The sequence below is a fragment of the Taeniopygia guttata genome, chromosome 9, assembly GCF_048771995.1.
Source record: "Taeniopygia guttata chromosome 9, bTaeGut7.mat, whole genome shotgun sequence".
Taxonomy (NCBI): Eukaryota; Metazoa; Chordata; class Aves; order Passeriformes; family Estrildidae; genus Taeniopygia; species Taeniopygia guttata.
The window spans coordinates 1,017,682-1,041,298 of NC_133034.1; the positions used below are offsets into that span (position 1 = coordinate 1,017,682).

Consider the following 23,617-nt stretch of genomic DNA (forward strand, 5'->3'; position numbering starts at 1 on the left):
TTTGTCATTTCTGTCTCTGTTTTAATATGCATATATTGTCAACTGTTAGCATATCACAGCCAGCTACACTATTTTGCATTAATAACTAACAATGACAGTTACAAAAGATTTTATGGCTCTCCTAAATGAAAAAAACAAACAACAAAATGAAACACTCCCAAAAAAGAAAAAACAAACAAACAAAAACAAAACAAAAAAAAACCAAAACCAAACCAAACCCATTTAAACACCACCCCCCCCCCCACCTCCCACCCCCACTCCCCCGCCATGTGTGCTTTTCCCAGAGCTTCATATAAAATATTTTTCTCTGCAAGGGTTTATTTTAGCAGTCATCTCTGCAGGAAGAGCAGAGCTCCAGACAAAGTCAGGCACTGCTGCTGGATTCTGAATATGCCGCCGTGTATGGGCAAACCAATTAGTGACTGGCTATAAGTCATCAGGTGCAATTGAAAGGAATCTGCAATCTGGCTTTCCCTTCTCAAGAGGCACTTATCTTCCCATCCATTGCTGCTAGAACTTGGAACTCCTCCGCAGCTGCCATCTGGCATGGAAGTGTGGATCTGGGCCTAAATGAGGAACAATAAAGATGGATGGATGCAAGCCTTGATGCTTTGCTTTGCACAATACAGCTTTGTAAAAGATCCTTTACATTAATTGACACTGAAATCAAGATTTTAAGCATTTTGACTATGCCTCATTGTATAATTTCAAAGTTTATGTAAAATAGATTAAATAATCTTCTAGCTAAGTCACTAAAAACTAAACTGGTGAGGGATGAGAGAAAGAAATCTAGCTGATGAAGATAAAAGAAATACTAGTAAAAACATGGGTAAAATGTGATGTTTACAACACATTTAATTTTTACTCTCTAAAGTACATGTCCTAACATGTACATGTCCTAAATTGCATGTCCTAACAAGGTGTACACATATGAACAAAAAAGAATTAATTTCTTTTTTAAAGTCAAACCATGTTGTGCCTCAATAGTCCTTGAGGAGGATGGCAGTACCAGGTACCCAGGGAAGGCAAGCATATGACTGGCTGCCTCCCCAAAACACAAACCCCATGCTCTCCTGACCAAAAAATCCCACTGTACTAACCAGAGATCAGTTCTAGGATGGGAAAAAAATCTCTCAATTTCCTCCTGACAGCTCCAGGAGAGGAAAAGGAGGTTATATGGCAGGAAAAAAACCTGCTAGTATGGTTTGCTATCAGAAAATAGCAACAAACTTGAGTATTTCAGCAAGCCTGTGTGGCTGTGGCAGCAGAATCAAAGGCTGCAGTACCTCAGTTTCTGAGAGTGGAGAATGATGTGCCTTTACAGCAATTTCTCTCAGAAAAGCAATAATGAAAGTCATATATTATATTCTTTTTTTTTGCATTACACAATTCGGTGTTACAGAGAAGCTATTCTAAAATTTACAGAGCTCCCAAAAAATGCCAGCTCTGGTTCACAACAAACTTTCAAAGTTTGAAATTAGTCTTTGGTCTGCATTGAAAGAACTAAAAATCCTCTCTGTATCTTTTCTAAAGGGAAATGTGTTAGATACCAAATTTTATGAAAACCCAAATGCTTTCCAGTCCTGGACTCATCTCCTTTCTCTGTGCCCTACCTGTGCAAGGGATCAGCGAGCACTCTGCAGTCAGAACATTATCAGAAGAAATATGCCACCATGATACATTTCCATATTGACTCCTGCCACATTTGATGTAAATGCAATTTACTTAAAATCATCAGCACAGGGCACACAGAGATCCAGCAAGTGCTGGTGTTGGACAACACCACAGAGAGAAGTTCTAACTCTGCTGGCTACCCACGATCCACAGTGGGGATGTTACAGCAGCTTTGCTGCACAGAAATATATTACAGATTACAGTAGCAGTATTTTTTTGTCTTGGTCCTTTCTGAATTAGAACAGAGGCATACCAAGAAAACAAGAATGGTTTCCTGTTGATAATGGGATTACTCCCACTTTCAGCTCAGCAAAACTATTAAATCTCAAATTTCCAATGATACAGAGGCTTTAGGTATAGGAAAGCTGACATTTGACAAAAATGGTGCTGTGGTTTTCAGTACAATTATTAGAAATACCTGCAGTTAAATTCTGTAGGTTACAGAAGAACATAGCAGCACACTAATATTCACTAACAGAGATCCCAAAGAATGCATGAATGAAAAGCAAGGTGCCAAATACTTTCATAAAATCCACTTGAAAAAAACAATATCAAATGTCTTATATTAAGAAATCTATTTTTAAATAATCCTACAAAATTTCTCTTGGACGTGCTTTATGTTGTTGTTGTTGCTACATCCAGACATAACCTGAAAATTGTTTTAAATTGGGATTAAAATACCAAAAAACTGTAAGATTTTATCAGCCAGTAATACCACTTACTGTGCTGGAAAGATAATATGGAATGTCATAGAAAGAATTATGAAAACAAAACAAGCTATTTTAGCTCAAATAAAATTCAAAATACAAGTAAATACATAATTCAAATAAAGGAAATTACAAAAACAATTTATACATACTGACATAACTTTACAAACAGTGGAGGATTAAGGAGAGAGAGGAAAACAAATAACCTAAAGCAATTTAAAATGCACATCTGAGACACTCTCTAAAAACAGAAAGAAATGAACCAAACATTTCATTCTCTTCACCTGTGACAAAAAAAAAAAAGACTGCTTTGATGGTCATGGAACCTAAAACAAGTGAAAAATTTTGTTTATCTCCCTTTCTCTGTTTGTATTTTATCTTCTAGATAAGCCTTCCTTTTCAGCCAAGTTAAAAAGTGTTATGATTGTTCTTCGAGCCTTTTTAAGTTGCTTTGGTTTTTTTTCTTGGCTTTCAGACAAAGCTTTGTATTCTGCCCTGTCTCTACCTTAACTCATTTATCTTCTGTGACTTCAGAGGAATCTGCACACCGGAGCCTGTTTTGCTTTGTTTCTGTACTGCAGTTTAGCCTTTTGATTCCTCCCACTTGCCTCGGTAGTACTGGATTTGCTAATGTTTGCCTTTCGTTCCAACAGCAATCAACCAACAGAATGATTTTCATTTGCAAGAGGTCAACATTTTCTTGCCCACATGTATTTATGATATTCTATGTAATGTTCAAAGTAGCTGTAACTGCAGCACTTAATTAGGTTCAAGCTGTGTAAAAGCTGTGCATTTCCTTTACTTGTGTAAAGACAAAGTTGTGTGACTATCAGCAAAGCTTCAAACAAATGCTCTCCAACTCTGCTATGGAGGGGAAAGGTTAATGAACACTTCTCTCATGTCTCTCTTCTCCATCTCATCCCAATAGAATTTTCTTCAGATCTGAGCTACACATCAGAACAGAGCAGATGCCAAGAACTAAAAGATTATTTATTAATTTACAATTACACTCCCTAATTCTACAGCCTCAGTGTGCACAAACTGTGTAAAACCCTGGGAGTTTGCATCTCAAGACCTGCATTAAATGCCAAATTTTCTTATAAAAACCGATTCACAACATCTGGAACAACTTTGGCTTGGAATTCATACTCATAGTTTCACATCTTGACATGGGTATTTTGATTTTTGTTTTACTTAATATTAATATAACAGAATAAATAACATGTTGCTTCAAATTCCCCCTGAAACTAGGCCAGAAACGCATGAAAATAATTCAGTGATAAAGAGCAGCAGCCAGTCCAGTGATTACCATTCCCTTTAGGTAATTGTCAGAACATGACATGCTTCTGTAGCAGTAACCCTGTCTTCATTTGGTTGCTGGAAGGCAGGTTTTAATTAGCCCATCTTTCATTATCACTGGGGAACTTTCTGTGGTCATTTGTTCTTCCCTTGCAGAGAAGCATCTCAGTGCTTCAGCTCTTGTTCACCTTTTTGTCTGGTACTCACCTCTGCCCACATCATCCCTTTACACCACTGTACCTCAGGCATGGTTTGCAATTTCACCCACATCCAGAGGGCTCATGGACAACTCAGCTTAGGATCACACCCAGCTCTCTGTTGCCTTCAGGAAGTTATTCTCACATCTGTTGGAGGATTTCTGAAAGAGAGAGGGCATGATTTATGTTTGGAATGAGATTTGAGCTACTTCAGTCTAGGCCTCAGATACGGGCCTTGGAAGGCCTTCAAGCCCGTGACGCAGTTAGAAATTAGGAGTTTGTGGCGCAGTTAGAAATTATATCAAGGTGTGATTTGAAGCACTGGGTTTTCTGGGTGTGAATTAGTATAGGTTTATAGTGTGAAGTTTAGTCCACCTTAAGACAAAGATAAACAATGTTAGCTTGCCAATGAGAGTGTCTTTGTAAACTGTAAACTATATTGAAGTGTATATAAACTGCCATCTTCTAACTAATAAACAGAGAACGTTTGATTGACCACATTGGCCTGATCTGCATTTGTCCAGTCCAGCTTTCCTGTCTAGTGAGGTCCCTGGATTTGCACTTCTAAAGCATTTTATTTTTGAAATATTTTCTTAAAAACTAATGTGAAGTGGAAACTGTATGTTTAAAGGCAGCTAAGCCAGAAGTGCACATCTGTGGTGCAGTTACAACAAAACTGGTGAAGGACAGAACCTCAGCCAGCACAGAACAGCTCCCACTGGGACCAGTGGAGCCACATTAATTTGTGTTCACTCACCAGTTCATCCTTAGTTTTTCAACCCGATGCACAAGATTTAACATCTGGATTCGTTGTCTTTTCTGTAAATGAAATGTTTCCTTTTATAGGGAGTCATATATTGACAAAATATGTAACAGTAATTCAAACTCTAGAAAGAGGAGCTACTACTTTTCAGAAAAAACTTTTTATGTTTAGTAAGCGTGGTCAGCCAAAATAAGTGGTCCAGGATGGCACGAGATGTCAGTGTCATAAAGTTTTTTAAAATGGACTTTTGTCTGTCAAAGGGGGTTGGGGAATTGCTTTTTCTACTATGTTCTAGATCCTTTTGTAAGAAAGATTATTTATATAGACACATTAGTTCATTTCAAAACTGCTAATCTGGCTTTTCATCATTATATAATCCCAAAAAAAGTTAAGCACCTAGAGTCTGGACTGCTTATGCATAAGAAATTGCTTGCGTAGTCTTTGTCCAACATTCTCTCTGTTTTAGAAAATGACAAAAGTCTCCCTGACACTAACAGTAATAGTTCCCTAATATCTCGAATTGCAAGTTGTAGTCTGTGAAAAATGGAACTTCACATGAACAGACCAGGACCAACAACAAGCATGGAAATGTCATGGAGAAATACACAGCCACACACAATTAAGTTCAATTTCAGCGTTTCCCACATTGCCACTTTATCCCCCTGAAGTTAAACCTCAAAAGTGAAAACTCTGCTCCCAGTCTGAAACCAAAGCTCCACTGCCAAAACCATCTCTTGGCCAGCTTTCAGCAAGGACAGCAAAAGATCTGAAGTACGTCTCATGGCCTCTGTGCAGGAGTGAAGCTTTATTGTTTGCATGTGCATTTCACACAGTAGAGCCTAAAAATGCATTTCACAATCCTATTTATTTTTTAGCATAATGTCAGACCAGAGGAAACTTTCTGTTTCCTTTCATCAGTATGAAAAACAGGATGTTTGTGGTGGACTCTAAACCTGACTGGTGACATTTTGATGTCTCAAGAAACTGGATTAAAATCTAAGAATTAAAGAAGCAAATTATTTAAAACTCTCTGGACTTCACTTTTTGCAAAATCTATTTAACACACTTTCATGATATTGGCGTATTTTGCAAAACGTTCCATAGCCGATGGAGATGACTTTGTGAGGCCACTGGACACAGAGAAAGCTGGGCTTTGTGAAAGGAATAAGATGACTGGCTTTGCAAACACACCGTGTGAATCTCCTTGTAGACAGGGCCAGGGACTCACACACAGGAAAGTGATGGAAGAGACTATCAGTTCTAGAAAATGGTACTAATTGGCACGGACTGCTGCCCAGCCAAGGCCATGTTAAATTCCTCAACTTAGAAAGAACAAAGACTTTACAGAATTATGAACAGTGTTTTGTTACATAAAAGAACAAAAAAAAAAAAAAAAAAAAGGGGGGGTACATAGTAGAGAGGGACATTCGGAGTAGGGGATGTGGGAAGTACCTTGTGAGAACCCCAGCCGATGGGGAAAGCAAAAGGGGGATGTGGATAGGAAATGAGGGCAAAAATGGGGCTGCGTACCCCAGTCATGTGAATGATCCCACAGAAAATGCCCCATGGCCTCTCCCTTTATTTCGACGAAGTTACAGGACTCCTCCGTCTCCTTTTCAGACACAAACCTCCGGCTCTGTGAATTTTCTCACATTACTCCGCGCCTCGCAAGCCGACTTTGCCACGCTGTCAGCACAACCCTGCCGCCACAGGGCCCACCCTCGGGAACAGCCGGAAACCGAAAGTCTGGGAGGTCACCTTCAGGTGACAAAAATACACTTACTGCTGTGCAAGGAGGCGAGGCTGCCGCTGTGACAAAAATACACTTACTGCTGTGCAAGGAGGCGAGGCTGCCGCTGTGCAGCGGCGCTGGGGGAGGCCCGGCCGCGCGGAGCCTGCCCGGGCAGCCGCGGGGCGCCGCCCGTCCTGCGGTAAACACGGACGCGGGGACGGAATGACGGGGCGGAGGAGGGCAGGAGCCGGCCGGAGCCGCCGGAGTCGGGAGCGAGGGGAGCAGGGCAGGAGCCGGCCGGAGCTGCCGGAGTCGGGAGCGAGGGGAGGAAGGCAGGAGCCGGCCGGAGCCGCCGGAGTCGGGCGCGGCTGCGGGCTCGGAGCGGAGCGGGCTGAGGGCACTCAAAGCCTCGGCCGAGGCTGCCGGGCTGGCCACGCCACGCACTGATTAAACGCTTATCCAGCACCATATAGACACATATGTATATTATATTTGCGTGTGTGCGTATGGATGTATGTGTTTTAAAACAGAAAAGTTTTTTTTTCCTTTCTTCCCCCTTCCCTCCCCCAACACCTAGCCAAGTGCAGTGTGAGAGTTAGAGGACAGCAGTAAATATTGTAAACAGTAAACTTTTTGTTTATTTCACCGCGTAACTTACTCGTCTTTTCCCCCGGCTTTAAGAGGGTGCAGCAGCTGCTGTTTGATTTTACAAACAATGCACAGTGTTTGCTTTAAGCTTTGTAGCAATACAATCCACGTGAGCTGGTTTTCCTGGCGTGATTTGCTGCTGCAGTCTGGTTCCACAGTGTGATTGTACCAGTAAACTGCCTTCGTGCCTTTAACTTCAGAAATGCAAATTTTAGAATTTAGCCTAACTATGACACCTAATTAGCATTCAGACAATCTCAAAGACCTTTGAGAAGCCCAGAGCTGTGTGTGGGGAGCACGGAGAACACAACAGGTGACAGTCCTGTCAGAGGGGAATTTGAGCTTATGCCTTTTAAAATAATTTAATGAGACAAACTGGATTTCATAGCAGGGATGATTTCCAAGGATTTAATTCACAGAGTGTTTCAGTCGCTGCTGCTGCACCTGGAGCAGGTGAAGCTGTCAAACCCTAGCTGCTGCCCTGGCCCAGCAGGTGCCACTGGCAGCCTGCCTCAGTCTCAGCAGCCAGGCTCACATCTGTATCCTCCGCACCACACTGCTGATTTAGTGCAATTACCACTCAAATGGCTGTGTGGGTGTCACTCTGCTCACCAAGCGCTGTGCGTTTTTCTGAACAATAATTAGCAGAAATGAAGAAATTTGCTGTGCAGGGTCACGAAGTATAATGGATAACTTGAAAAACATAAAAAATGCCATCCAGCCCAGTGATCTGGCACAGGTCTTGATCTGTGTTCTGGAAATCCTGCCTTATGCCATGAGTGCTATATATAATTATTTTGCATCTGAGTGTTCTGCAGTAGTACTGCTAGGGGTTTCATTAGCTTGCTGCATTTTAAAACCAGCTTTATAAGAGAAAATCTTTGTGATTGAAGATGTTTTCTTTGCTACTTAAATTTATCTTCCATTTATGTGCAAGTTCAGTTTCTGAAATTTGCCTTAGGATATGCTAAGTGTGTTTTGCTAGCTGAAAGAAAATTACAGAGGTGTTGATAGACAAAAAATTACTCTGAACGGCTTCTCAACAGGAACTCTTGAAATTTTAGCAAGAGTTTGTTTTGACAGACAAGTTGGTGCTTTCACTAAATCAGCAATTTGTTTGCTTTAAAATAGGTTCCCAGAGCTGCAGTTCTGTGTGAATCATTTTTTTTCTGTAAATCAATATATTGTGCATTGTGGATGACTGACTCGTACATGCAAACAGAAGGAAGACTACTGGCTGTACTTAGAATAGTTTAGACAATTATTCTGCAGAAGAAGAAAAAGCTTATTTATTAGTGGGATATGGGTACAAAAAATTGGAAGGGAGTTGAGTGTCAGATGTTGAGTGATCACTAGGGATTGTTGGAGCAGTAATTATAAAGATCATACTGCAAGAAATACAAGATACAGGAGATGACCATATTCTTTTGAGTTGTGGAAATGCCGCAAAACTGTGCAGGGAGTGGTGTTGTGTGAGGCCAGTGAAATCCTGCACTACCCAGCAAACACTGGGTACGAGGTCTTGGCCAGTCTGGTCCTTTTTTACTTATTTTTTGTATGGTTCTGGGTTAGTGGAGTATCACTGGCCTTGTCACCAGATGAAACTGCTGCAGAGCTCTGCGTCTAAGCATGGTCAAGTATTTTATGAGCAACTGGGATCTGGGGGTGTTTAGCCTGGAAAAAAGGAGATCAGGGGTGGCTTTATCACTCTACAATTCTCCGACAGGTGGCTGTAGCCGGGTGGGGCTGGTCTCTTTCCCCAGGCAGCACTGACAGAACCAGAGCACACAGCCTCAAGCTGTGCCAAGGGAAATTTAGGTTGGATATTAGGAAGAAATTTTTTAAAGAAAGGACACTAAAGTTCTCAAATGGTCTGCCTGGGGAGGTGGTGGAGTCACCATCCCTGGATGTATTTAACAAAGCCTGGATGTGGCACTGGGTGCCAGGGTTTATTTCAGGTGTTGGAGCTGGGTTGGACTCAATGATCTTTAAGGTCTCTTCCAATCTACTCTTTCTGTGAATTCTGTGAATTAATGCCTTTTGTACAAAATGGGATTATTTCATTATTTTCCCTAATACAGAAAAATAACATTAAGCATGTTATGCTGTGGTTGTCTTTACATGTTTGCTGTTTAAGGGGAGCAGAAAATCTGAAATAACTTCAGAATAGTCAATAAATGCACAAATAGGGATGTTAAAAATATGGGAGTTTACTGTTGATGTGACGGAATAGTGCTTTCTGAATTCTATGTTGCTGGGTTCTTGTATTCCTTGTTGCTGTTCAGTCAATGGGTGGCCTGTAAGGGCGATTATTTTGCAGGATGATTGAGAATGTTAATAACATATAGTATTCCTAAGAATACTAAGAAAAATACATAGGATATTATTGTGGGAGTATTTCTGTGGATATTTATTGATTGGACTCTGGGACCAGACACTCTTGAGCTCCACTGTGGAATCCTAGTTATAAACTTGCAGCAACTCACAGGCTTAAAAAACATGTGTTCTTGACTTGAATTTGCAGGCACAGTTTTGTGTGTGTTGAGAATACAATCTTTGTAAGATTGTGCTAAGCAATAATTCTGCTCAAATTTTTCAGAGTACAAAATTGTTGAAGGCAGTGCCATGTTCATTATTAAATGGAGGTTCAATATATGCATGTATTTCAGACTGCATGAGTCCTGTGCTCAATATATTTGTTGTACTTTGTCAGTGTGTATTTTGTGGTGAATTTTCTGCTTTAGTCCCTTTCAACTTCCAATTTTCTGTAGCAGGAGACCAGCAAGACTTGGGATTGAAAGCTGAAAACAGAGAAGTAGTTTCATTCAGAAGAAAAACTCATTCCAAGTAAATGGAGCTATAAGTCATGTTTATGTTGATTTTAGAGATGTAACTGATAGAGAGGTTTTGTTGGTTCTTCTGTGAAAGGAATACCACCTAAAATGAAGGAATGGCAAGAGTGAAGTGTGGAGACACTTCTGCTGAGGCTGCTTTCTCTGGTTGCCACCAGGGCACTTGGAATTTGGGCCACAGGCAGTTTTCTGTGAGGTGACTTATTCACAGAGAACTTTTTGTTTTGCTGGGAAAATTGCTGCCTGGACAGAGAGGAAGAAGAACTAGTGAGTATCCTCGAAGTGAGCAGGTCTGTCTCAGGCAAAACCCCCTGTGCATTGTTAAAGGCAGCATTTGCTGGGTTTTGAGCCATCTTCTGTGTTACACGTGAAAAAGCCCAGATGATTTTTATAGGCTTGGAGGAGTTGCTGCTCTGGTGAATACTGCAGTGAGGAGGGGAGCAGATCTTGGGGTTTCTCTGAAGCTGCAATGGGACATGTGTTCTCTGACTAAGTCTGGTGTGGGGATTGGAAGGAGCAGCTTCCTGGTTCTGATACAATGAATTTGATAGGAAATCATATATCCTGTCCTGGCTTTCAGTGAAAGTCAAATAAATGGGGTCCACTTGAATCACTGGAATTTAATAATAATAATATGACTCACCATGTGGCCCTGAAAAAGCTATTTGGGAGAGTTACAACATCATATTGGGCTGTGTGTAATATATATGCCCTCCTTGTAAAATCCTTTGTGGCTGGAGTGAGTAACTTCTTGATGAGTAAATAAAATAGTGCCTCAGATTATATGTTTTCAATTTTTCCTCAACCAGGTATATATGTTCATTATTAAAGAGAAGATGGGGATATACAGGTAAATATTTGTCACTGTTGTGGAGGATTTGTTTTGATGACAGGAAATGCTGGGAACTTACTGTCTGGAGTAACTTCTCTATGGCAGCAGAGAATTACTATTATTAACAGCATGAGAAGCTCTCATATCCAGTCATATTTTTAAGCGATATTTGTGTACTGTGGCTGGCTAGGATTTGGATCAGCTACTAAATGTAGTTTTATTTCCTGACTTTCAAATTCTGTCACACAACTCCGATACTCTTAGTGTCATTTGGTGTAACTCAGCTGGTCCCAGTGCATCTGCATGCATTTTTGTGAGGTAATGGTGTGGCCCAGTAAAAGAATTGAATCGGACAGCTTTGAACTTGTTCAAATCTAAATTTCATCTAAATTAATCTAGATTCACCCTCACAGGAGGAGATAATGCTTTAATCGTGTGCTAGGATTTGGTTTCTTTCTGCTTTTTGCAGAAATGTTCCCTCAAGGGTGAGTGACTCATAGCGTGCACATATCAGTGTCTTGTTCTCCAGTTTACTAATTTAACAACTCATGAATCAGACTGTGCTGCTCAGCACTCCATTCTGCTTCTGCTAATTAATCAGATATGGTCCTAACTACTGACTTTCAGCAGAACTTAACTGTGGTCATCTGTAACATCATCTGTTACTGACATATTGTAGGAATATAAACACCAGGAAAAGAACTTGCAGGAACTATCTAATAAAAATCATGATGCTTTGTCCATCATTAAACGTTTTTTATATAGCTTAAGTGTGGCCTCCCCATCTGAAGGTGACTGCCCTTTTCTGCATTGCCACACGATGTCCCTGTTGTTGGAAGCTTCCCAAGCTGTAGACTGGCATTTCTGGGAATGCGCTGCTTGCCCAGGGCTGCTGAACATGGGCCCAGAGCAGGGCACACAGACTCCATGTTTAAACTTTCCCCAGGGTTTGATTTCTCAAGAGAGCTTAGCTGAAAAATCACTTCACTCTCTTTTTTTCTGTTACTTTGTATGGTGTTCTAATGATTTGAAACCCCTCAGGTAATTAATACCAGCTGAGATAGCAACTGAATGAGAAAGTTTTGTTTCAAATACTAAAAGTTGTCCTAGACCTGTTGAATAGGTGCAGGGGGTACCATATTTGGGAATAGTAAAAATAAAAGCATTGTTTGTTTTTTTGGAATATATATGTACGTATGGGGTGATTGTGAGTTTATAGATGTGTAATACCTTGTGAGATGCTTTTTCATTATGCATTTATTTACTGTCAGTACAATCTTGGTTTGTTGTGGGTTTTTTTTCTGTTTTCTTTTTTGGTTTTGTTCTGTTTGTTTGGTGGTGGTTTGATTTTTGAGTTTCCATTGTCAGTACTGTCAAATTACCACTAAAAGTCACGGGTTGAAGTCCTTCCCTGGAGTTTCCAGGGTATAAATTTTTTTTTCCAGAGTTTATACCTTGGAAATATATATGAGTTTATAAATGAGTGTATAAAACTTTGTTTTAGGTGAAAAATACAATAGTCTGTAGAATTAAAAGCAAAGCAAAGGAAATCATTCAGTTGAGATGGCAAATAAAGGAACAACTATGGAAATATAAACTGCACTTGATCAGAACAGGAGGGAGCACAGGAGAGCCGTGAGCCAGCAATGAGAGAGCTCCAGATGCTGATGTTTTGTCCAGTTTCGGGGCAGAAACACCTTCCCCCATTCAATGAAGATATATTTACAGAATTGCTGATACTGATCAAAATAACAGTTTTTGTTTTTTTCTGAATAAAGAAGCTATACATTTTGCATTTGGTTTTCGTGTGTGAGTTTTTGTGTCTGCACGGGGACAGTACACCAGAGGGGAGAGCTGAGAGCAGTGAAAGGAGCTTCCTCCAGCTGCTCCCACTACAGACCATAAAACTATTGCTAGTTTTTAGTGGCTCTACAGCAAGCAAGTCTTTTCTCCCCAGTGTGTCTCCCCTAGTATGATGAAAGGTATGATAAATGAGGAAAGTAGAATAAAAACATTTTAAAACAATTGTTTTATTCAGTACTAGATGCTGGAAGTAGATAGCATTTAATGCTTCAAAGGATTTTCTCAGTAAAAAGGTTTTAAAAGTCACAAATAACAGTATTAACACTTGTTGCTTGGTGCACTGAGTGCTGTTCCATGGTACAGTCCCAGTCTTCAGGTTGTAAATCCTCCATAAACAAACTGATCATGTTGGCAGCTATAAAACATGGACTTGATACAGATTTAACCATTACTATTAGAGTTTTCTAAGAGAAGGGAGGGAAGGGGCGGAGAAGGGACTGGGAACAGTAAGAGGTGGGCTCTGAGCTACAACTACAGTGCAGATGGAGAATGAGATTTGGCTGATCAGAACAAACAGTCTTTGCTGGGTTTGGTCTGTTATCCCAAGACTGGGTTCTGAAGTTTGGGATGCAGGTGTCTTCTGCAGGAAGCCTGTTCTGTTTGATGGGAGGGCTGGAGGCCAGGGAAGAGAGGAGAGTGGTGTTTTTATGATACACAGGTATAAGCAATGTAGAGGTTTCAAATTCTAGGAAAAGACTTTGGATTTGCAGACGTGGATGTGGGACACAATTGTTTTTATCATGCCACTTGTATTCTGGATTAGTTTTAAAAAGAGCTAAGCAAGTAAATAGCTTCAAGCACAATGGATTTAAACTGATTTTTGCTACAGTTTCTGACAGTTTAACCAAATTGTATCAGGGCTGTTTGTAAACACCCCTGCAAGGCTCCTCACGGCTTTTCTATGCCCTGGAGATTTCCTGACACAGGTGTGCTTCCTCTTCACTTGATGCACTGGCCATTGCTCCACAGTGCAGCAGAGGAACCGCACAGGCCAATGCTGATAATCTGGCTGGAAGTGTTTGCCAGCTGGCTCACCCCCAGTGCTGCCTGCCCAGCTCCCAGGAAGTTACACTTTAGGATTGGATGTTACACGTGAGGTTTTGTCATGTGTTGCAAAGGTTCATTGAAAGAAGTTATTAAAAAAAAAAAATCCTTTTGTAGCAGGCCTGCTGTCAGTGGCCACGAAGACACAAGCCATGAAGAACAAAACCTTTCTCTCCAGTAATAGCAAGTTAAAAACTAAAAAGAAGTAAAAAAACATTGTTAGGCTTTAGTAATAGGAATGTAAATTTCTAGAAGTATGTTGTTCTAGGAGTATGTTGTCTGTGTGTGAGGAAGCAGAATGTATTGGTGTTCTCCTGATTAATATCCAGGAACAGCTGTGTTCCTGAGCAGGGCAGGTGCTGAATGCTAGGGCAGGACTGATCTCTGGACACAGTGCTGGTGCTCCAGGAACACCCAGTTCTGGAAACAGCTCCTTTTAGTTCAGGAACCAAGGCCAGACTCCTCTTTCTCAAGTTTGTCTTTTGTTTTAATTTTTTTTTATTTCAGGGAGGAGCTGTAATGTTTTGCTGTCAGGATGAGGAACAGGATTCCTGTCATCCTCCTGGCCTGTGGCTCCTTTAATCCCATCACCAACATGCACATGCGTTTGTTTGAGCTGGCCAGAGACCACCTGCACCAGACAGGTCAGTGAGGGCTGGGAAAAGCAAGAAAGAGTTTTAATACTGACTTAGATCAGCTCTTGCTTTACAGCTGGGTTCATTTTAATATTCTTTACTGATATTAATGTAAAGCTTTCATGGGATATTCAATATAGAAAGTCTGCCATTACCTCAGTGTATAAGCAAGTGTAATGAGTGTTCACACAAAGAGAGTAAAAGTTTTATCAGCAGTTTGAGGATCTTGCTCTTGGCACTGGCTGAACCTTGTGAAATAATATGGTTAATAATTTTGAAACTTAGGAAAATCTTTTATGTTCCAATTCCATGCTTTTCTGATACAATGTGTTTTAATATGAAGAGGAGTTCAGGTAGCAGTTTTGACAGCCAGGGGAAACTGGAGAAGAGATGAAAAATTAATTATTCATTATTTGCCTTCTCTAAGAGGCACTTTATCTATCCTAAAAAAAGATCAGAAAAACGAGATGCCACAGGCTAGAATGTTTTGGCAACAAAAAAGCAAGGTGGTAACACCAGGAATTTAAGAAAGAATCAGAAATGCTATTGGAAAGCTGTGAACTCTAAGCTTGAGCAGTTCCTTAGTTGCTCAAGGATTTTTTTTTTTTTTTTAATTTAATTTGTTGCTAAAATGTGCAGTTATGTTTCTGGAAGTGTTTGAGAGGGAGTCATTATTTGTTGTAATCTGACAGAGAAGATCCTAGGGAGGTGGTTCAGTAGGAACCTTAACAGCAAATAATAGTAAAAGGAATTTAGCAGTCAAATTGAGCAGGGGGAGAGAACCTGGGAACCCACTGTTACCACTGTGCAGTAGAAGCAGCAGCTGCATACTCAGAATATCCTGTGAGGATACTTTGTGATGAGGAGAAATTACAGAGCTGGCTCTGAGAGTAGCCTCAAGTCTCTGCTTTCCTAGAACTAAAATTATTTTGTTGCTCCTGCAGGACTGGAAATAAAGGGTTAAAAAGATATTTTTAATTTACTTTTTTCACTGTAGTTTTATAACTGATTCTGCTGCCTAGGTATGCAAAGAGTAGAAAGGTAATATGAAACCAACTGGTAATTCTGTTTAAGTCATAAATTGTAGTCCAGTAACATTTCTCTTTGCCTTTAAAGAAAGACCAAACTGGGAAATTAATTATTATTCTGTCTGAATCAATTTAATGTCTGGTCTGCTCCAGGGTCCGTTTAGAAAGACTCCACCCATTACTTAGGGTAATTTGCTTAAAACTTAGTAATAATCATATTGAAATTAAATTTTGAAAGGTTGAAATGGAAATTGTGCATTATATTACACCTGATGTCAATGCCTAGTTCTGGGTAGGGTGTGACTTGCCTTTTGGCTTCTTACTTTAATTTATGAAGCCTTACAAGTACAAGGACTTTCTGCATTGGATAATTCCTCTTTGGTGTCTGGGTTGCCTACAGTGTTGTCTTTGCATTTTCTGAAAGCTTAAGCCAGCATGGCAGCAAAGTCAGATCCCTCAGTTTGCCTGCAGAAGCTTGGCCCATGGCGAGCAGAGGTGACTGCATCTTCAGGAGCTCCCAGAGCAGATGTGTGTGTTTGTACTAGGTGTATGGGTGTGTGTGTTTGTATGTGTGGGTACTCAAATCCCATCCGTGGCCCCTCCTCAACAGGGAACAGAATTTCTCAAGCAGAAGGGGTTGGCAGCATGCTATAAAAATGACTGATTCTGGATGCCTCTTTTATAGCAGAACCAATCCTACTCAGGAAATTTATTGGTCATTCTCTCATGGTTTTAGCCCTGTTTCCATTTCTGGGGTTAGCAGGGAAGGAGAGGAGAAATTGGAGCTTATTTGCTGAGAATAAGCAGCAACTGCAGCCTGGGAGTTGACAGAGGGGTGGAGAATAGGGGTTGTCCAACTTGAGGCAGCAGTGATTTCCTTTTCAGAGGGAACAGTGCACCTTGGAGCTGACATCCATACTGGATGCCGGAAACGAGAGAGAAATTAATTAATTGGTGTGAGGGACATGTTTCCTAGGCTTGAGAATGGCTTCCTCCTCCTGCTGCTTCAGTAGTGCTGCTCCATCACAAATCAGGCTGAAATGATGAGTTGGGCCATAGCTTGGCTGGAGTTCAGTCACCAACCCCAGAAGTGTTCAAAGGACATGTAGACGTGGCACTTGGGGACATGTTCTAGTGCTGGGTTACTGGTTGGACTCAGTGATCTTAGAGAGCTTTTCCAGCCTCAACAGCTCCAGGATTCTGTGACTTTAGAAGCGGGTTTCACTGCCATGAATGACATGACCATCCTTGATGTGCATCCTGACTGACATCTCCAGTAATTCTGTCTGCCAGCTTTTTGGACATCACATCAGTTTTTAATGCTGCCTAATCTTATTTTTCATACTTCCCTATTTTAAGTAAGACATTTTATTGGGTTTCTGATACTTTAAGTGCAGTTTCATTGACACATGTCAAGTAATTTATCCTTCCTCTGTTAATATCAGCCAATAAATCTTGTCATGCTGCCTTTTAAATACAACACATAGCTGTATGCACCTGAATGACTAAAATCATTCTCTTTATCTGGATTTTCTGTCTACTCATCTGAATCTGGCACTTTACACATCCTCAGACACAGTTAAAATTTTCCAATATTCAGTCCCTTGTTTTAAAATTGTTTTTTGAAAATTGCAGTGACTGTGGCAGATGCCTTTAGAGTCTATTAATACCTAATGTCAGGCACTTTTACTTCTCTGTGACTGTATTCCTCATTTTACCATAAAGACCAATGAAATAGTACTAGAATAAATCTATCTGGGATATTTTAATCTTGTTTCCCAAGTGTCGCCAGTGGAGGATACTTACATCCCCAGTTTTCCAGGTGAGACCAAAAGGGATGCCGGTCAAAGTAGGAGAGTGTGAAAGACAAGATACTTTATCTGTGGCAAGACAAATACGAGGGAAAGGTGAAGGATAATGAGTTATTATCTTACGAAAACTGGGGACAATGTGACACCATTAGTGGGTTGCTATCGCAGTCTGGCTTGCTGCAACCCCGAGTCCGGTCCAGCCAGGGGGAGCATGGCAAAAACAGAGGGATGGGAACGATGAACTTGCCCAAAAATAAAGATCTTTAATAGCAAAATAGCAAACACAAAAACTGCACAGTCTGAGGGGCAAGATCCAACGACAGGGGGGCGTGGGGAACATAACAAGATAGAGGGGTATTCTGAGGATGAGGGTCCGATCACCAACGCGAGCTCAGAACATGGCCTTCAATGTGACGGGTTCCGAACAAACTGAGAACAAGGACCAGAAACATGACCTAATATAGAATAGTCCCATTACATCCTATTAACATACTGACTCTCATGACCACACACTTCTCACCATGACCTGACCAGGTATCTCCCTTTCAGTATCCCACTTGCCATGGTCTCAGGTTGATACCTCCTGTATATGCTACTGAGGCTGAACCACTGCTCATCCCAGCCAGCCACATTCCCACAGGTTCTGTCAGATGCACCCCTGTTCACTGGGTAGGGTAACAACAGGAAGCTGCAGAGCTTCTCTTGGGGGACTTTCCCTTGACACTGAGAGGAAAATGAGTAGTGAGCAAGAGTTAAGTGTATGGAAATGTTTCATTTATTTGCTTTTCTGTAGTGGTTATTTACTTTTATTATTTATTTCTGGCATAATGTCTCACAGTGAATTCCAGACTTACCACCAGAAGAAATTAATCTTCAGAAGCTCCACCAAAATACACAATTTTGTATGAAATTGGCATTTGATAAATTTTCTTTAGTATTAATATGCTAATTAAGCATTATGATTTGTATTAGTGTTTGTGACAATTTACAGTGACACCTTGATAACAGAAAACTAAATACCTATTTTCCTTAATAATTTACTTTAACATGTTTGAGGGGCAGTTTGTGTTTCATTCCTTTTGTAATATTTAGTTTTCTGAGCACTAGCCAGTTCTCCTAAACAGTTCTTAGAGAATCTAAGTTCATAGCAAGAAGAATTTTTTTGCTGCTTTTGGTAGGTGTATTTTAAAAAACAAAGCCACTTGAGGGCCTGGAGGACTGTTACATATATTTAGAACAAGCAATAATAACAAACTACATGATGAAAGGAAATAGTATTCCAGAGAAATAGAATTTGAAGATAATTCTAGACCAAGGAAGGTATGAAACAACTTATAATAATTTATGGGAGAGAGAAGAGAATTGCAGTGGACATTAAGAAAAGCCCAGGGTGACAGAATTTAATGATTTGCTCTTTGCACACTTGCCAAAACTGAGGGGCATATTTGAACAGTGAACTTTTAAATTACTGAATGGGAAACAAGTTATTTAGAGCCAGTAATAAGATTATTTCCTATATTTTGACAGCTAAATCTTGTGTTTCTGTGTGGAAGGCTCTCATGCATCCTGTTTGCACAGTGCTTGGCTACTCCATTGTGGATCTTCTCAAGCCATTCCTGTGTTTGACTCTCTGAAGTGTTACCAACCTTGATTTTTCTCTTCCAGTCGGTTTCATTTCTGCTTGGGAACAAGCTGATATGGCTCCAGAAGCCCTTATCTCATCCCATTTATGCAGCTCTAGAGCTGATTAGAGACTAAAATCTTTCCATCTCACAAGGATGTGGCAGACCCATATGCTTGGTTAGCATGAGCTCACAGAAATACAATTTTTTTCATTTAGTGTATTCATTTAAGTTATAAGGGAAGACCTTATATCCATAGAAACATAAGAACATAAAACATGGAAAATGAAACATGGAAAATAAAATCATCATGTAGGAAAAACTTTTTAATAAGGTTAACGTAGTAGTGAATTCAAGCTGCAGTTTCCTTCCCTTTAAATGAGAAATGAATTTAAACTGTAATTTCTTTCCCTTTAAATGACAACTTGTTATATCACTGTATAATACCAAAGTACGAGAGAATGATTGTTGTTCATAAATCAAGTGGAATTATTTCCAATTTCAAATCAAGTGATGGACTTAATTATATACACATCTTTGCATGATTCTGGAAAATTTTATCTTGCTCATTTTGCTTGTTATGAGACTAGTTTAAAACAGGATGGTTTGAACTGTCATCTTAAGAGGATGCAAATCTCATTGCATCTTACTGCTGGTTTTTTAAGTCAGATTCAGTGAAGTTCTTTTGAAAATTTTATTACATCAAAATAAATGTGACATTACTAGAGTGACATTTTCATGTTGGAATATTGAATTGTCATATGCCAGTATCAGAAAAGTCAGAGGTGTTCTTTTCCTTACAAAGCAATAAAAGTAGCATGCTGCATTGAAGTTTCTTTGTTAAAATAATTCAAGTAGAAAAAAAGAAGAGGGGTTTTTTCCCTCTTCAGTATCATATTTATCATAGTTATTTGAAATGCATGTGTTACATTAGCAGTAATTTTGTTCATTTCTGTTCAGTTGAAACACTCTCCTCTCAATTTCTCGAGGCTTGCAGCTTGTGGTGGTGCTTTATTTTTGTTTCCTGGTTTGGGGCCAACAAACCAGTCTGTTGTGTTAATGGTTATGTTGTGTTACAGGGGTAGAAAACCAGGGGCATATTGTCAAATGCATTTAACATGGTCAGCCAAATAGAAAGGCATTTAGTGGCTGCTGATCTGATGTGAGGAGCACAGTGCTCCAAGTCTCATTTTAGACTCCATTAGCCCCATCTTTGTGCTTGTATCTTCCGATTTGTCTGAATCACATCTATCACAGCTGCAGTAATATGCTGGAATTCGTGCTTTAACACAAAGAAAGTCACAATGATTCTGATAAATAACAATGATCAAATATCTAAGAACAAAGAAGTAGTCAGTTAAGTCATTCTTTGCTCTGGCTATATGAAAGCTGTACTAATTGGACTATGAAACCTAATTCTATCCAACTTCGATAGTTTGCAACATCAATTATGATTATGTCTGCATGGTTTAAAATTGTCTCTTTACTCAGCTTTCCTTTTTTGGGTAATTTATTAGGATAAACGTGATAGTAATTGTAAGCAGTTCACAGAGGAACCAAACATCTGCATTTTAATATTTTAATTTCTAGGAATGGATTAATAACAAAACCCAAATCAAGTTGTTCATAGCATCTTAAAACTTTGATTTTCTAATCATAACCATGGAAGTTACCCTTTGAAAAGGTTGGACGAGGTGAGCTCCCAAGTCCCTATCCACCCTAAATTTTCAAGATTCTGTGAAGAGAAACTAATTTTTATTTTTTCTTTTCTTTTTTCCCAAAGGAAGATACCAGGTGATTGAAGGCATAATGTCTCCTGTCAGTGACAGCTATGGGAAGAAAGGCTTGGTGTCAGCAAGGCACCGGGTGACAATGGCCAAACTTGCCCTGGAGACGTCTGACTGGATCCGGGTGGATCCCTGGGAGAGCGAGCAGGACACGTGGACAGAGACAGTAAAAGTATTAAGGTGATTACATTATCTTCTTCCTGTCTTTATGAAATTACTGACTGCCAAAAATCTGCCAGGCTGTCATATCAATGCACAGAACTTGCTCCTTTAAAACACCCAGGCAAGTCAGGACTCCCCACCAGGAATCTTTCATTTGCTTTCCCCAGACCTGTGCAATAATCATGGTACTGCCCTCCTGTCCTTCAAGTAGTTGGATGCATGTGGGAAGCCTCTGCAAAATGATGGCCACTGCTGGTTTCTGCAGGAAAAGTACCTGCCTCTCTTGTTACCTTTCTTGGGTGTAAGACCCTAAGCAAGTGATAGAGAGCTTGTGATCAGAAAGTAAGTAAGTTCACAAATTATGCTGTTCTTCAGGAGCATCTCTGTTCCACGTTAGCCATGGTAGCAGTATTATGCCTCCAGGTTTATCTGTTCACACATCTTTGTAAAGTTTTCTTATTAACTCTAATGGTGAATTAAGCCCAAGCCCATAACTGCTGATGTTTTCTTCAAAATCTCGGAGTTCACTTTGGTTTTGTGCTCGGAGGCGAAATTAAACAAGTTGTCCAAAACTTGATGCAAGGACCTTGAAACATGTTCTTTCTGTATGGTAATAAATGCATATGGGACAGGGATTGAAAACACAAACTTCTTGTGCTACCTGATCTTTGGAAAAGGTGCTACAGAAGGTAATTGATACCAATAAACTGGAAACCTTCAGGGAAGTCTACAGCAAATGTGCTGTAAGAGCTATCACCGATTCTTCATTTTTATCCCAATTTTCTAGGTTACTTTCTAAGTAGAAACAGGTGTTCAAGGCTTTAAATTGTGCCCTCCAACAGCTGCCCCAAAAGCTCTTGTGGTTCTTTGTGAAAGCAGTTAAAAGTCAGACCTGTTACTTTACAAAAGCATCCATAAGAATTCACTAGAAACTTACAAGACAAAGTAGAGCCTTTTAGATCTGTTTTTATTTGCTTCCCTGAAGGAACACAGACATCCAGTTGCTCCTTTTGCCCCTTCCCTCCAAGCAGCAGAGCTGGATCAGGGTGGGAGGTTCTCTATCTTTGCAGAAAACTATATTCTTTCTCTAATCATAACTGCATGTCCCAGTTTGAGAAGTCACCAAGTGCTGTCCTACAGTATAGCCTGGGTATGGGGCTTTTGTTCAAATCTTCAGTTCAGTCAAACCATTTTCCTCCAGAGAAGCAGTCTCAGATCTTACAGATCAGGTCTTGCTCAGCTCCAACTGAAGTGAGTACTGCTTGCAAGACTGGGTTTGTAAATTATAAATCCACTTCAGAGTTCTTCAGGATAAGAAATCCTGTAAGTAAAAACTTATATGTATAATTTTCTGCTCAGGCAATGTGGTATGAACAGCCAAACTTCCCATCTGCCTAGTAAGTGAACTTCTAGTTATATTAGGAAATCCACAAAACATTAAAATGGCTGCTTGTAAAGGAGAGAAATGAGCTTAAATCTTGTTTTGTCCACAAATGACAAAGCAAGATGTGTATTAATGAGCTGAACCTTGTCCCTTGAATGGGGAAGCAGCATTCTGATGAAATACAGGTGTTTGTGCTTTACACTGTATTTTACGTGTCACAGGTGAAAAAAATATTTTAAAAGAGCAGGTCCTTAACAAGTATAAATAGGCAATGGTTTATTGCAGAGTTGTTGTTCTTCACATGCATTCAGAGTTAATCTATAGGTTCTGCACTCCTCAAAAATCCAAGGACTAACTGCTGCCTTCACAATAAGCTCTCTCAGGTAGGAAACTTCAGTAGCAATAAAAAGAGATTTTCCTATTGCAAGGCAGAGGAAATCATTATTGTACCTAAGTGTCTCTTCTTATCAGTAGTTTGAGTTGTACACTTAACTGCAGTAGAACATTTAGTCCTGAAACACATGAATGGCCTTTCCCTACAGTACTTATTTTAACTGAACACGATAAAAATGTCACATTTCATCAAAACCTGTGGATTTTGCAGAGGGCCCCAAGTAGTTGTGACACAGTTATTAAAGAATTTAATGCAGCAAAGCTCAAATCCCACTTATGGCAGTGCTATTAAATGAGTATGGAAATCTTGGAGACTATCCCAAGGCTTTTCTTAGGAGGAGGGAACATAATAGAGCCGTTTCCACATAGCTGCTGTTTATGAGTATTCCTAGACAAGGAAGCACTATTGTCAGTAGGCAAAGGACTGCATTCATTGCTCTTGTGGATTTGATTGGCATGCAGCTATAATACGCAGTAATTAAAAATTGGCAAAGATCTGCATTACCCAACTTCTGATTTAGCTCTATAGTCACTCAAAGCTTCATACACAGTTCAGAAAGCGCTTGAGAAGCTGGCAGATGGGTTTGTCCTTTTTGCTGTAATCTAAAGTAATGCAACCCCACTTGCTCCAGCCCTTGAGCTGCTGAGCAGACCCGGGCAGCTCAGATTTTGCAATGTTTGTAACATTGGTCGTGGGGAGCTCTTTGCCAAACGTTCTTGGTTTTGAATCCTGGCCCAAGAATGTCAGAGCACGACACACAGTTGGTGTGCTTGGCTATACATAGCAGCAGCCTGTTTACAGCAAGGCAGGGTTAAAATTAGGTGTGTGGGAAGGCACAGACCAAGCTCCTGGTACCCACTCTCTGCTGCCATATGTGCCTCACCTCTTGGCTGTGCAGTTTCTCTGGCCAGTGGCTGAGCACCAGAAATCACTGGAGGCTGCTTTGCAGCCTGCCTGGGTGTAGGTTCTTGACACATATGCAGTTTATTCCTGTGGCTAAAGTGTTTGCACAATTAGAAGAGTGTACTTTTAAATCACTAACCTGTGAATTCCTTCCTTACAGCAGACATTCCAAGGGTCAGCTGGGGCTTTGTACATGCACTGGATTCAGACTGTTCCTTGAAACTCAGAACCTTTGTGTTGCTGCAGTTGGATAAGAGCTGATGGTCACTGTGGCTCTATA

General features: G+C 40.3%; 1 protein-coding gene and 1 long non-coding RNA gene across 5 annotated transcripts in view; one reads left to right on the forward strand and one right to left on the reverse strand.

The window, feature by feature from the left end:
- LOC115496384 (uncharacterized) lies at positions 1-6,516 on the reverse strand. Of its 2 annotated transcripts, none has more exons than XR_012057348.1 (4): positions 6,424-6,516; positions 4,635-4,696; positions 3,888-4,038; positions 1-566 (listed from the first exon to the last, which is right to left on the reverse strand). It is a non-coding gene; the product is annotated as an uncharacterized lncRNA (long non-coding RNA). The 2 variants fall into 2 exon arrangements; XR_012057347.1 differs by lacking the exon at positions 6,424-6,516 and adding an exon at positions 6,269-6,355.
- NMNAT3 (nicotinamide nucleotide adenylyltransferase 3) overlaps positions 6,433-23,617 on the forward strand; it is a 23,187-nt gene continuing 6,002 nt past the window's right edge. Inside the window, exons 1-3 of one of the 3 annotated variants that reach the window (XM_030280352.4) lie at positions 6,433-6,571; positions 14,119-14,255; positions 20,491-20,674. In XM_030280352.4, coding sequence (XP_030136212.1) covers positions 14,147-14,255; positions 20,491-20,674 — 293 coding nt within the window. In that variant the 5' untranslated portion in view covers positions 6,433-6,571; positions 14,119-14,146. Of the gene's footprint in view, positions 6,572-14,118; positions 14,256-20,297; positions 20,402-20,490; positions 20,675-23,617 lie in introns of all 3 variants that reach the window. The other 2 variants (XM_030280353.4, XM_072933299.1) reach the window with 2 other exon arrangements.